Source organism: Mastigoproctus giganteus, chromosome 3, assembly GCF_048544385.1.
Source record: "Mastigoproctus giganteus isolate SK-2022 chromosome 3, ASM4854438v1, whole genome shotgun sequence".
NCBI classification, from domain to species: domain Eukaryota; kingdom Metazoa; phylum Arthropoda; class Arachnida; order Uropygi; family Thelyphonidae; genus Mastigoproctus; species Mastigoproctus giganteus.
This window is the reverse complement of record NC_143577.1, coordinates 74,862,079-74,878,081: the sequence shown is the minus strand read 5'-3', so window position 1 is coordinate 74,878,081 and position 16,003 is coordinate 74,862,079. Positions and strand designations below refer to the sequence as shown.

General features: G+C 38.1%; 1 protein-coding gene across 3 annotated transcripts in view; it reads left to right on the top strand.

The window, feature by feature from the left end:
* Positions 1-16,003, top strand: part of LOC150088086 (nardilysin-like) — a 569,173-nt gene that overhangs the window by 185,065 nt on the left and 368,105 nt on the right. For all 3 annotated transcript variants that reach the window (XM_090370567.1, XM_090370565.1, XM_090370566.1), the window contains exon 13: positions 14,366-14,486. In XM_090370567.1, the coding sequence (XP_090226693.1) occupies positions 14,366-14,486 (121 nt within the window). The remainder of the gene's footprint in view (positions 1-14,365; positions 14,487-16,003) is intronic.

The window sequence follows — 16,003 nt, the reverse complement described above, 5'->3', positions numbered from 1 at the left end:
CAGCAACAAAATATCACCGGAAATTTTTTTTAGACAGCGGGTAGTTGATTTTTGGGGTGATGCTACTTAAGTTTGCTTTCCTGCATCACATGCCTCGATTACTACTACTAGCTGTCCATTTCCTGTAACAGTTTTTCTAGTTTTTCCTTGAATTTATACAAACTGTCTACTTCTACAACACCAGGTGGAGGTTTGTTCCAGCAATCAAACACTCACTATCTGAAGGCAAATTTCCACATATCTGCCCTGCAGCCATCTTTTATTGTCTTGAATTTATGCTCCTTGTGTGTAGTTTACACAAAAGGCAGCATGCCATGAATATTCAGCTTACTTCATCCATTCAAAGTCTTAAGCTCCTCAATCAAATCACCTTACAGGTGGCTAGCCTCCAGGTTTTGCAATTTGCACAACTGAAGCCTTTCCTGGTAAGAGTGTCCTTTTGTTTCCCCTCACTGATCTCATTTCTCTTCTGTGCACCTGTTCCAACAAATCCGCACCTTCCTAAAATGAGGCTTCCAGACCTTGTATACAGTATTGAAGATGAGGCATAACCATTGTTGTATACAACAGGATAATCATCTCCTTGTCCCTGTTGGAAAAATTCCTATATGTTATTGACAAAACATCATGAGCTGCTCTAGCAGCCTGTCTGCGCTGCCCAGAGAACTTCATGTCTGAGTGCATGATTACCACTAGGTCTTTTTCGTTCTTCACTACCCTAAGTGTGGTACCACAGTTGGTACACTATTCTGGGATTACTGCTACCCATGTGCAGTAGCTTCCTTTTGTCAAATGTTTAACTGCCATTTCTCAGCCTATTTGCCCAATTTTTTCCACCTTCTGTGGAAAAATGTTAAAAGCTTTTCTGAAATCCAAGTATATGATATCAAAATAATTTTTTGCATCCAGTTCCTTTATTACTGCATCACAGTATCCAATCAGAGTGCTCAGACAAGATCACCCTTCAACAAATCTGCACTTGACTGCAGCATAATTGCATTCTGTTTAGATGATTCTGCATTACTTATTTAATAGCCCCAGGTGGCAAGCGAATGTGGCCAGGCGATTTCTCTCTGCTATCACTGTGATTTCCGAAAAGCGAATTGTAGTTCTCCTACATTCTTGTTGTTAATAAATCTATTTATTTAATCAGCTCTTGTTACAAAAGTACTTGTACAGAGCAAGAAAGGAAAGCCACCTGTCTTTATTTTTCATAGTTTATTACTAACACCTACTACTTTTTGCTTGGTCACACTAGGCACTGCTCCTGCCTCCCCGTGGTGGGGCTGGAACCTTGGCAGAAAAGTTAATCTGCCAAAGGCTGAAAGGAGCAATATGGACTATACCAACACTGACTCTTGCAGGATCAATATCCCATCACATTCCAGAGAGCAGGAAGATCACAATCCTTCCTATGCTAAAAAACAAAAGAAGGATCCAGAACAGAATATCTGATCTCACTTCCTTATAATCCATTCATTGACTGACCAGCCAATCAGCAAGCTCTCTCCATTTCTTATCCAGAAACGTTTAGAGAATGTGGCTGGCTCACTGAAAATAGTTAGCTGACTAAAATCAGGTGACTTGCTTGCCGAAACAACAAAATGCAAGCACTCTGATAAATTACTTAAATTGAAAACACTTGGAGGAACTCCCATAGAAGTGTCACCTCATGCCAACTTAAACTACTCAAAAGGAGTTATAACTGAATGGGACCTTTTACGTGTAACTGATGAAGAAAGAAATTAATCAGGAACTGTCAGATCAAAATGTAATTCAGGCCAAGAGAATTCTAATTAAAAGAGATGGCTTATTACTTCCGACTAGAAACATAATACTAACATTTAATTTACCAAATCCACCAACTTCTGTAAAGGCTGGATATTTGAAGTGTCATGTCCGACTGTATATACCTTACCCTATCAGATGCTTTGAAATTTGGAATTTGGGCATTCACAGGCAGTATGTCAAGGGTCTGCAGTATGTGCTTCATGTGTGTCTAAAGATCATGTCCACACTGAATGTTTTGCACAATCTTTACAGTGTCCAGACTGTAAAGGCAATCACTCCACAGGATGTCACAAAGCTGTGAAACATGGAAGAGAGAAGAAAATGATTCAAGTACAAAACTGAGCATAAATTTACCTATCTTGAAGCAAAGAGACAAGTGTCACCAATTACAGTAACACTCTCATAAGCAGCAACTGTCCAACAACGCAAACGGAGGCCGACCGGGCTAGCCAGGTGGGTAAAGTGCCTGCCTGGCAACCCAAAAGTCGCAGGTTCGATTCCCGCCTCGGGAATCGAACTTGCGACATAGAAAAGGCCTTCGACAAAGAATGCTTGGCAATACAGCATTCTAAATGACCTCCATAACATTGGTTTGTGAGGACACCTACCAATGTTAATACAAAATTTTCTGAAGCTCAGAACCTTCCAAGTAAAATTAAAAACAATCTATCAGGAAGAAGAAAGGAGTTCCTCAGGGTTCAGTGCTGAGTGCAACTTTATTTGCAATCAAAATAAATTCTATTACAAAAGGCCTACTGAACACAGTTGAAACATTCCTTTTTGCAGATGACGTTACCATTTCATGCCATTCACAAAACATGAACATTATTTAAAAGCAATTACAAAGCGCAGTTAAAAAAAATAGAATTGTGGACAAAAAACAATGGATACGAATATCACAACAAAAAATAATGGCAATACATTTCTGTAGAAAACGAGAAATGCACCCAGATCCAGAAAAAAAAAACTAGAAAACCAGCAGATACATCTAGCAAATAGTATATGTTTCCTTGGCATGATTCTCGATAAAATCTTGACTTTTTGCCTCTGAACAACCTGTCTAAAAAAACTAAATCTCAGAGTTCTTTCTGCAATGATGTGGGCAACTTGTCATTTCACACTACTTCGCCTATACCATGCTTTAATCAGATCAAGACTGAACTATGAAGCCCCTGTGTATAGTTCGTGTAGAACAAGTGTAATCAAATGGCTTGATTCCATACATCACAGTGCCTTATGAATTTCCTTAGGGGCATACAGAACATCACCTGTACAAAGCTTATATGTGGAGGCCCATGTGCCTTCACTATATCTGCGGAGGCAAATGTTGCTATTAAACTATGCCATTAAAATCCAAAGTCTTCCTCATCATCCTGCTTGGCAGTATCTCTTCAATCCACAGTGGGAGAACCTCTACAGCAGTAAACCCACAGTAAATAAACCAGCTGGAATACGACCAAAAGAACTAGTTTCAAAATGGGGCTTAAAAATCCAAATTCTTACTAGTTTGGATTTTTCTTCATTAAATTTATACTTTTGTTGACAAAAGTGTAAATTTAATAAAGTGCTTGGGAGATCTAGGCCAGTCCCATGGGACTGACCTGGTGTATCTAGTAATAGTCCCAGGATGTCACCTAACCACTAACTTTCATTCATATAATGGGAAGGATTTTAAGTATTCTGTGCCATTGATTATTGATCAGAAAGGTGACAGCAGCATTAATGGATGCAGTCGATTTGAACATCAGTCAACAGTTTTTAAATAAATGAAATGTTTATACGCCAGAGGGTACAGGAATTTGCAGCTGAACATAAGTTTACAAATACTTGTAAGTTCTAAGCATTTGTGCATCTCTTGTTAGGCTTAATATATTTCATACAAAATTCTGGCAGAATTTTGTAAGTGGCACTTAGGTAGGTGATCTTTGTCATCATCTACCCAAATAACATATGTGAACCGCCACTAGTGTGAAGTCTCAAACAGTTAAAAAATCTAGCAAGGTGAAAATTTTATAACAACAAGTAGAATTATTAGAATTATGGATTTTGTTAACATGGGAAAATGGTCAAAAACAAAAGTTTAGTTTTCATAAATATTGATCCTCTGGCATTTTACTATCTTGAAGGGAATTTGCCTTTAATAATGTATATTTCATTATTATAACTCATTTGGTGTGACAAAGATTATTTATTTATTTTATGTATTCTGTCAAACTTATTGCATGGAATGTATTCTGTACAGTAAAATCATCCACAAAATTGCATAATGAAATAATTGCACTAGCTGATAAAGTTAAAAGTAAGGAAATTAAAAAAAAAAGAGTACAGAATACAATCAGTTAACAAGTGGATATATACAGGGTAGTTTACAAGTAAGAAAACTGTTTTGAATAACTGCTGATGTAAATATGTATGAGTTATTTGAAAAATAGTTAATTTTTTTTTGTTTTGTTGTTATTTAAGAATAATTTTAACATAGGAAAATTACCATGAGCTTTACAGTGAAAGAGAGGATGGAAATTATAAAGTGGGATGCAAAATGTGAAAGTGTAACAGAAGTTATTTATTTTATTTTTTTATGAAAATCCCAAACACAAGAGATATTAGAACTTATAGTACTTAGTACTGTGCATGGGTTGGAGGTTGAGAAGGGAAAATAAGATATTTGTTGACATTACATTTAAACTTCTCTAGACCATAATTTTCAGGAAATATGTATGAATTTTTGATTTGGTAGTTGTTGGCGCATCGGCTTCTGTGGCCATATTGCACCTCCCAAGGTTTTTGCAGTACTTTGATCCAAGCCCGAGGCGGGAATCGAACCCGCGACCTTTGGGTTGCCGGGCAGGTACTTTACCCACTCGGCTAGCCCGGTCGGCAATATGTATGAAGGAAGGTTGTTCTAGAAAACAGCAGTTGAACGAATAAACGAGGAAGATGAAAAGTTGGTTATGTGAGTTTGAAGTTGGACAGCAAACTGATTTTGGCTGGTGGCGGCACATGTTTGGACTGTTCTGAAAGAGAGAGCAGAAATTATAGAAGCGAATTCAGAAGAACAGTACCCATGGAAGTATCTGTGTATCTGTAGAAAAGGCATACAGCAGAAACAGAACGTCTATGAGACAGAGAGTGGAGAGACTCTGTGAGAGATGAGTCATTAAGTAACCTAATTGCCCTCTTCTGAATGGAATCAAGAAGCCTGAGAGAGGTTTTGGGAGCACTGCCCCAGATGTGGGAACAATATTCTATGGTAGGGAATATTTGCGATTTGTACAGGGTATACAGCTGTTTGGAAGAAAAGTAATGCCAAGACCGAAGGAGAAAACAGTTTTTTAGTTGCAGAAGAAGCAATATTTGTAATGTGCTTGTGCCAAGAGAGATTAGAAGTCAGGGTAATCCCCAAAAGAGATATATCATCTTGCCAAGAAATCGGAGTGTCACCAAAGATAAGTATAGGAGCAGAAGAATCCTTTTTGCAAGATATCGAAGGACTGAGTTTTAGAAGTATTGAAATCAACTAAGTTATCTTTGCCCCACTGGAGAATTACCTGGAGATTGGCATTTAAGGAATTGGTAGCAGATATTCGAGAAGTTGAAGCTGATTGAGCAGGGCGAGGTTTCTCAAACTGGAAAGTGGAATGCAATTATCATCAGAAAAACTATGGATAGGATTTCCGGTCAGTGGAAGAAGGTCATTAATATACAAGAGGAAAATAGTTGGGGGAAAGAACTGAACCTTGGGGAACACCAGCATTAGTGGAGAAGTTAGAAGATAGAGAGCCATCTACCATCACCCTCAGTGAGTGATCAGAGAGAAAACTGGATAATTATTTACAAAAAACAGTTGGCAAACCATAAGATGGAAGCTTGTTTAGAAGTCCTTTATGCCAAACACGATGGAAAGCCTTTGAGATGTCTAGAGCAACTACTTGTGTTTCACCAAACTTTTCCACTGAATTTTGTCCACAAATGGGTAACATAGGCCAGAATATCACCAGTAGATTGACACTGACAGAATCCATACTGGCATTCGTTGATCAGACGGAAGGTTTCTAGATAGTTTAAGAGTTGCTGGTTAATTGATTAACCAGCAACTCTTAAAGTTATACACCAGTTCAAAAAAGAATTTTGGACACAAACCACCCACAATAAAGACCATAAAACAAAACACTGTACAAACAAATTTTGTATCACAAGGGAATTTGGAATTTGTAAGAAAGGATATTGAAAGAAGTCCAAAGAAATCTCAAAAAAGAAAAAAAAAACCCCCCAAGTTTTGAAGTTAAAATTCCTAAAACAAGCCTACATAGAATCATAAAGAAAATTAAATGCAAGCTTTATGAAACCGTGTTGCTACAGAATTTGAATGAGGATAACAAAGATAGAAGATTGGAATTTGCTGAATGGTGTTTGCCCTTGAATGTTACAAATCTAGATATTGTTGACAGTGTATTTGGACTGGTGAAGCCACATCGGTCCAGCTGTGAAATTACTGGCTCAAAAAAAGCGATGTGTTTTCCATTTTATTTACTTAATTGTCATGTTTTATTATACTTTATAAGTAGCTCTATAGTTCTAGTTATGCTGGTTATTTTTATTTTTAATTTAGATAGTTTTTGTAGGTTACATATTTAATATATGTAAAACTGTTGTTTTGTTCGAATCTTGCAGCCATTGTTTTCATATTGAGAGTGGTAGGGAATTCAAATTATTAATTGTGGTAAATAGGTAGCTCTAACGTAAAACTAGGCAGCATAATACATAACACTGCCTTTAGGATTCTATTAGATAGTGTAGTATTGATAATTAATTAATTACATTTATTGATCTTATTAATTTTCAATATCATGCCCCAGACTAGAGCAGCAAAGCAACGGTCACAAAGTGGCAGGAGTGCTGTGACTCAGGGGAGAACTGAGAGGGGCGATTCTCGAATGCACTACAGCCTAAAAAAATGCGCAACTTGTGAGATGTTTGCAGATCATTCTGGAACAGAACATGATCTAGCAAATGGGGATGACTTTGTGTGTGTGCTAGGTGCAGAGCGTGTCTAGAAATTAGGTGCCAACTCAGTGTTTTGATAAGCAGCTATGAGAATTTGAGGAGTCAGGTAGATGCCCTCGAAGGAATTAAAATAGAGGGGTTGTAAAGCTCTGAGCTGCCCAACTCAATGCCAGAGCTCAGTTTTCTGCATTCTCCAAGGCAGAATGCGCTGGTCCCACAGGAGTTAGTTATTGTTGGCGACTTGTCAGGCAGATGAATAATATATTGCTTAAAAAGGATAGATGAAATCGGACCAGGGTATGTCTGCCAGGGGCAAAAGTTGATTGATGTAGTAGTGCAGATATCATATTTTAAGGGCACAAAGGGTGATTTTGTTGTACATGTTGGTGCTAATGACATTAAGAATAGGTTATCTGCAGATTTACTTAACAAGTGCAGGTCAATATTGAAAAAAAGTCTTGAGTTAGGGTTAAATTTGAAAGTGTCTGCAATTCTGCCCAGACACAATAGGAGGGAGTATATGATGAGAGCCTTGTCAATCAATCCAGCCCTGGAGGGATTGTGAAAGGCTCGTGGGGTAGAATTTTTCTCATTGTGACAGGAGAATTTTTCTCACTGTGACGTGTTAACAGGAGAGACTGCCTCTACAGGGATGGGATACACTTAAATAAAAGGGGTTGCAACAGTGTTTGCTGATGCTATCGAGGCAGTGTTAGGTGGATTGGAAAACTACTAGCTTGAGGAGATTTATAGACTAAAGGGTTAAAAGTAACCACAGGCAGAAGTGAAGGTGATTCTTGCACTACTTCTATTGGAATGAGCAGAGGCTATTTGTTGCTATTGCATATGATGGCTACCTTGATGCATTGTGACAGGATGATATTAACATGATCCTATTTGAAATATTAGAGTGCCACTGGATAAAATTAACTACATTAAAGTTGAATGTATCCCATTTATTGTATATATTAATGGTTGTATATGTTTTTTAATGTCAATATCCAAGTATAAACAGTTAGCCGTATGGTTAATGCTGTTAGTTCTTTCCAGGGTGAGTTCTGGAGGATATATATGTGCATCAGCATGTTCGGGAGGCAATTAGAGGGAGTAATACTCTTGATTTGATTACCAGTAGTGATTCTTCATGCATTAAGAATCTGCAGATAGAGGAACCACTAGGTGGCAGTGATCACAGTGTGCTGAAGTGGGATTTACTCAAAGAGGTAACTACCATCAGGGGTAAAGGGAAGGGTTATTGCTTTCGTAAAGGCGACTATGATGGTCTGAGACAGTATTTAAATTCTATACAGTGGGACCAACTGATGATGTTACCAACAGCAAATTCAAAATGGGAAGCATTCAAAGAACTTACCTTGGAAGCTACTAGGCTTTACATACCAACTAAGAAATATTGTTCAAAGTTTAGGCCTAAATGGATGTCAGATGAACTAATGAGACATATGGCAGAGAAGAAAAATGCATGGGATACTTATAAATTAATAATAAATGACAAAGAAGCCTATGATAGTTATAAGTTGATCTGTAACCAAGTTACAAAGGAGGTTAGGCAGGCAAAGGCAGATTACGAGAAATCTTTGGCAAAGGATGCAAAGAAAAACAGCAAAGAGTTCTTTACTTATGTAAACTCTAGAAGGAAGGGGATGAATCAGATTGGTCCACTTGACATCGATGGTTCAGCTGTTGATGATTCTGCTCAGATAGCTAACAAACTAAATGAATATTTTGCATCGACATTCACACATGAGGAGTTATTCAGCGAGGGGAATGCCAGATGTGTATTCAACTCTGGCAGTAAGCTAGATAATCTTGTAATAACTGAGAGTCAAGTGGAGGAGAAATTGTTGAAGATAAACAAGAAAGGCACCCGGGGTGGATGGGATCTATCCAGTTATATTAAAGGAGGCAGCAAAGGAAGTAAGCAAACCCTTAGCCATAATTATGAGAGCTTCCTTGGACTCATGGGAGCTACCCATAGACTGGAGATGTGCAAATGTGACCCCAATTCACAAAGCAGGATCAAAGGCTGACACAAGTAATTATAGACCTGTGAGTTTAACTTCTGTTCCAGGAAAATTAATGGAGGCACTGGTTAAAGAAGCACTGCAGGATCATCTAGACAAGACTTCAGTTATAGCTCGGACAGCATGGTTTTGTTAAGGGGAAGTCTTGCCTGACCAATTTGATTGGATACTATGATGCAGTCACAAAAGAACTGGATGCAGGGAATAACTTTGATATTATATACTTAGATCTTAGAAAGGCTTTTGATACTGTTGCACATGGAAGACTGCTGCACAAATTGGAGCAGTGTGGCATTGGAGGCAAATTGCTGCTATGGATAAAGGGGTTGTTGAAGGGGAGAAGACAGAGAGTGGTAATCAATGGACACTGCTCATCGTGGACTAATGTTATTAGTGGAGTCCCTCAGGGTTCAGTATTGTGTCCATTATTGTTTTCTGTTTTTATAAATAATATTGATGATGGTATTTCAAGCTTAATGTCCAAGTTTGCAGACGATACAAAGGTTGGCAGGGTTGTTAAGGACACTACTGACGCTATGCTGCTGCAACAGGATCTGGAAAGGTTGAGCAGATGGGCTGAGAGGAGGCAAATGAAGTTTAACATTGACGAATGTAAAGTACTACATATGGAAAACAGCAACCCCAGAGCAGCGTACCAACTCTGTGGTACTACACTGACAGCGGTAGAGAATGAAAAGGACCTGGGGGTAATTGTGCAGGCAGATATGAAGTTCTCTGAGCAGTGCAGACGGGCTGCAAGAGTAGCTCATGGTGTTTTATCAATGATAAGACACCAAGATACAGGAATTTTTCTGGCAGGGATAAGGAGGTGATTATTCCCTTGTATAAGGCAATGGTCAGGCCACACCTTGAGTATTGTATACAGGTCTGGAAGCCTCATTTCAAGAAGGATATAGAGCTGCTGGAACAAGTACAGAGAAGGGCAACAAGATCAGTGAATGGAACAAAGGGTTGCTGTTACGAAGAAAGGCTTAAGTTTTTTGCAAATTACAGTGTCTGGAGACTATGCACCGGCGAGGTGATCTGATAGAGGTGTATAAAGCCTTGAATGGTTTGAGCATGCTCCATGCCGATGGGACTCTGCCTCTTGCTCAGAATAATCACCTGAGAGGGCATTAATTCAAATTGAGGAAAGACAGATGTAGGATAGATGTGTGGAAATTTGCCTTTAGCCAGTGGGTAGTTGGTTGGTGGAACAGACTTTCATCCCTTGCTGTGGAAGTTGATAGCCTAAATAAATTTAAGGCTCAGCTGGACAGGTATTTCGAATGAACAGAGGGGTGAAGTGGAAGTTTTTTTTTTTTTTTTTTTTTTTTTTGGCTGATGCTGCATAAACTTGCTTTCTTGCATCATATGCCTCTACTAATGCTAATGCATAATCTTGTAGGAAATTGGGACAGTTTCCTACAAATAAGTCATCTGTATATCTCGGTATACAGAGTTCTGGTGGTAGTGAAGTTTCAGACCAGTATAAGTAGGGATTGGCTATGATTCTACTGGCAGAATTGCCCATGGGGGTTTTCATGGTTTTTTGGTAGACAGTATTACCATCAAAAATGGAGTTGTTGGAAATACAAAGGTTGAATAAATTGTACCAATATCCTAGGTTGCAATTAATTATATGTTTATATTTATTGTACAGGTTGTTTAAGACAGGTTGTTCAAGTTTATTTGATTAATGTTAAATAGACTTGACGTTAAAAGTTGTATGTGTGATATCTTGTATTTAGTAAAGTCATCTAATACAGGTAAATTGTTGGTAATAATCCCACTGTCAGGTAGCATATTTATTATTGGTTTGAGTAATTGAGAGTCTTACCTGGTTTATGTGCATAGCTGTTTTTACAAGAAGTAATAAATTTGAAGCCAATCCGGGTTCTTATGAAACTTGGGTATGAAATATATGTAAGAAAATTTATAATTATTAATATTAAGCTTTAATTCTTATTGAGGGCTATTAACTTTTTTGTTATAGTATTGCTGTTATTGGTTATAGGTTTGTATGTTTCACATGTATTAAGTTCTGTATTTAGGATTTGGAAGTAAAAGGATTTGCATATGAAGGCTTTGTCAACTGGATTAATAATAAACTGTTTATGCAGATCTGATAATTGCTGTTTAATATTGGAGAAGTTACTACAGTTAATATTCCATATGATATTCAAGCCTTATATTTATTAATTAAAACTTTAAAACTCTATTTATCCACATTTGGTAAGCTTCTATGCATGTATTGTATTTTTAAGCTAGCATGAAGCAGTAACTAAGAAGATCCTGCATATAGTAGTTAATTTGACTTTTGTACTTAATCTGAATTTATACCCATATGAAAGAATCTTTCTAAGCTTAGGATAAGGTATGAAGGCTAAGTTACCAATAATTATACAGTCAGTCCTCGTATAGCACGATAGTTGTGGTTCCTAGAAACTCTCGTGCAATGCAAAATCGTGCAATATGAACAACAGGCCCTATGGGAAAAATAGGGTTAGGTGCCGACCACCCAAGACTGAACACACATTTGTAACCAAAACATTACCAAACACAATAAATAATCGACTATTATGTAATAAAATATTGCTAATGCTTTTGCTTCTATCGTCAGCAAACTTGTTTTTTGTTTGATTTTCTATCCAAACAGATGACGGCTGTTCCATCTCTTCCAATTCTTGTGTCTTAACCTAATGGATTTTAATTACACTTTGAGTTGTTACTGCTATGAAAGTTGTTTTTATTTTCTCTGCATTCTTTGTAATTCTCAGCGTTGCCTCATTTAGGTCTGTAGCACGTGCAATATCACATGGTCTTTCATTTCGCTCAAAGCGTTTCACAAATTCATATTTTTTCTTCTATCGACAGAGGCGGACTGGCCATAATTCTTACCGGGGAAACCCCGGTGGGCCAGAGGCCAGTGTAATTTTGGCCATAAACGCTAGTATGAGGCCACTATAAATTTTCCCGGGTAAGAATTTTTGATCCAGTCCGCCCCTGTTTATAGATATTGCTTTTCTTTTTCTCTCTGAATCTGTAGTGTCTTCACCGGGATGCTTCCCTTTCACACATTTTAAGTATTTTACTAATTTTTAGGGAATAAAACAAAATTACAAAAGGAGGAGGCACGCTGGATACACATAAACAAAGCTGCGCGCGCGTGTAGCAACTGAATAAACAACACCGTAAAGGCAGAGATACACTATTAACACCTCATATTTTACTAAAGCACATTTCTAGGCGTTACTACCATAAAACAATAAAAACAATTTCCAGTTGCGTTTCTGCTAGTGGAAACTGTTATAAACTGGTAGTAAACTCGATCTAATTGTATTTGCGATAATACCGATAGCTGGAATTGTGTGGGTTTTTACGTTATTATGGTGAAATGTGTTTCCCCTTCACTGATATAAGAAACATAAATACATTTTCAGAATCTTCTCTTCATTCCTATCATGTTGCATTCGGTTGGGGTGGATTCTGCGTTCGACTGCCGTTTCTTGTAAACACAAAGGCGAATCATGCATAAGCGAATTCGGTTCGTGTTATATAAGATATCGTTCCCCTATTTATAAATCGTGTATGATCGAATTTGTGTAGTGTAAACACGTGTTATATGAGGACTGACTGTATGTCCATAATGGGAATTAATATAGGTAGATTTCTCTGGTGACAAACCAACTAAAGCTAGCAGGGTCAGATTTGTCCATGTTGGTAGCTAGGGATTTGTAATTGCAGGTCCAAAAGGTTCAGCATTTCTGTACCTGGCTATGATGTGGATATTTTGCCTGCTGGTTGGAAGAAGATCATTATACAACCAGCAGCCAAAATATCCACATACACCGATGAGCCAAAACATTATGACCAGCAAGTCGTTATGCAAATTGAAGCAACTGCAGATGAACTGGTATGTGTGTGGGTCAGGACACTGTATAAAAAACACCTGATACTGAGCCCCATTAATCAGTGTTGCTCTTGTTCTTCAGATGGAGAAGGCAGTGGACTTAATCGAGTTTGAAAAGGCCAAATTGTAATGGCCAGATGATTGGGTCAGAGCATATCCGAAATGGCACGGCTGGTGGGATCCCAGCCGTGCCATTTCGGTGATCCTCCTCGGATCACCAAAAGTGATCCAAGGAGGGGAAACCCAAGAACTGCCGGCGAGGTGTTGGATGAATTGCTGCATATAGTCGATGCTGGAGGTGAGCGAAGGCTCTCTCGGATGGTACATAGCAACAGAAGGGCGACTGTGATGCAACTTCCTGGTAATTGGAATGCTGGTGATGGGAGTAACATGTCACAACACACAGTACGTCGAACCCTGCTGAAATTCAGGCTGCATAGCCGCAGGCCACTCCGAGTGCCTATGCTAACCACGGCTCACTGACGACAGTTCCTACAATGAGCACGCGAGCATCAAAATTGGACCTTGAGTGATTGGAAGACGGTCATCTGGTCCAACGAATCACATTTCCTGTTGCACCATGTGGACAGCCAGGTACTTGCACGTCGTTTACCTGGGGAAGTGATGGTGCATGAATGCACCATAGGACGAAAACAAGCCAGTGGCAGTGGTGTTATGCTTTGGGCGATGTTCTGCTGGAATACCCTGGGTCCAGTCATCCATGTGCCGGCACTCTGACATCTACTACCTACCTAAACATCATTGCTGACTTTGTACACCCTTTCATGGCAACGGTCTTCCCCTCTGGCAGTGCTGTCTTTCACCAGGATAATGCGCCATGCCACACTGCCTGGATTGTTCGAGAGTGGTTTGCAGAACATGAGGATGGCTTCCAGATTCCCCAGACATCAATTCCATCGAGCATCAGTGGTTTATGTCGGAACAGCAACTTCGATCTGTGGTGTCTCAACCATGGACCTTACAGGAGTTAAAGGATCTGCTGGTTACGTGTTGGTACCAGATACCATAAGACACATTTAGGTACAAGCTTGTACCTTGCTAGGTACAAGCTGTTTTGGCTGCATATGGAGGGCCAACATCATATTTGGTAGGTGGTCGTAATGTTTTGGCTCATCAGTGTATTCTACTATTCCATTGGTGAATTTTGATGTTGTCCATGGTGACAGTATGTTATTTTACCCATTTCCCTGACAATGGAATCTTCCAATAAAACTAAATTCTCTTGAATCAGCATGGGCCGATGCTCCCCCCCCTCCTAGGTGCCTCCGTAGCCAAGTGGGAAGGAGCAGCAGTGCGCAACACACGCTTCTTGATTAGACCGGGCTTCGAGCCCATCATCACCAAATATGGAGTATGCGGAAAGGCAGGGAATGACCACCGCATATCCTGGAGCAATATGGCCATAGTTGCTAATGCTCCTAAAAACCAAATAACAACAACAGCTCCCCCCCCCCCCCAACAGCAGTGGAAGATTTGCCAGAATTGTTGTTATGCCACTGATGCTAATCTTTATAAAAATAAGTATGGTATCTTTGTATTGAAAAGTTTATATTATCTTGCTATTTTCCATTTAACTTGCATTTTTTTTTTTTAGGTTATGGGCTCTAAGTCTTATTGCTGGTAATGATGAAAGCAGCTTTGAGCATAACTCAACATATGCTTTATTCAGTATCATCATTGTGTTAACCGAAGAAGGTATGGAGCATATTTTTGAGGTAAGTTGTAGTTATGGTAGCAGTTAGAGATGTGATCAGAAATTTCAGGGATGGACTGACTTTATCTTGAAATTGCAGCATTGTAGTGAATTGCAACTTGTCACATATATGGTGACATATATGTGACAAGTTGACTTAATTCCTACTCATCTAGACATAATTACACTTGAATAACCATTCATAAAATATTTTTATCAATGTCTACCAAACAGCAAATGTAGTTTAAAAAAATTCTTAGAACTGCTAGGATAAATTCTGCTTGTGTAGAAAAAATTAGGAAGGAAAACTCCAAAAGCCAGTGAGTTGGTATATTTCTTTGCAGGTTTAAGGAATAAAACAAACAAATAAAACAAATTTTCTTCTCGATGCTAACACTCTGTTGGAGAAAATAAAAGAGAAAGAATTATAAAAATAAAAGAATACGTATGTAAAAAGAAGAGGACAGTTCTTAAGGATATGTATATTATTTTGGATTTTTTTTTTAAAGTAATCCTTTGTTGCACTTGTGCAGATGAGAGATGATGACGGATGATTATTTAATATTCATGCCATCATTAATTTTTTTTCGGTAGTCTTGTTGTTTTGAGGTGATGTTTCTGAGTTATTTCATCTTGCTAAATATAGATGGCACTACTAAATACTGATACAGTGCTTGCTAAGGTTGTACAGGGTATAATAATAATCTTCCTCTTCAAGAGGAGTGTTCCCATTTACAATGGATTTCCTCAGCCTACAAGTTATTTTTTAGTAGGATTTTTTTTCCCCACCATAAAGTGCGGTTCATGGTCAGTTAAACCTCGTAATAATAATAATAAAATTATATATATATATATATATAATATTAAGCAAACACAACTTTGAACTAGGCGCATTATAGCCAAAGCAGCTTATGCGCCATAAAACCCCCACAACAACAACAACAACAACAACTTTGAATAGACTTTATGACACAAAATTCAAAGTGAATAACGATTTTGGGAAACGTGTGCCATGTAGAGTGATAAATCACTGACAGTTCGTACCAAACAAACAAAAAAAAAAAAAAAAAAACTGTTAAGAAGTGTTAAAAATACACCTCTTAAAAAAGGCCAGCATATGCTAAAAGGGGGTGGGAGAAGGAACAGCTGAGATTATTCTTTGCACCATCATGGGTTCAAGAATTATTAAAATGACTAACCAGAATATAACAGGTTGTATTTTAAACTGTTTTCTGTTTCTGACCAGCATTATATGCTGATCAGAAACCAGAAAATTAGTATCTTTTATGCTTCGACATATTTTGGCTAAATAATTTGATAAGGTTGCAAGTATGCAGCCTTATCAAATTTCGATTTTTGATTAACACAATGTGGTGATGAGAAAATTGGCAAGAACTTTATGTAGTGTTAATTGCATCCTTTTTTACTCTTTAAATAACCAAGGACACTATTATTATTTTTATAAATACAGCTGTTGCTGCTATAATGCATGAGATGCATTCTAAAAAAAAACCAAAAAAATGTATAGTATAAATTCTC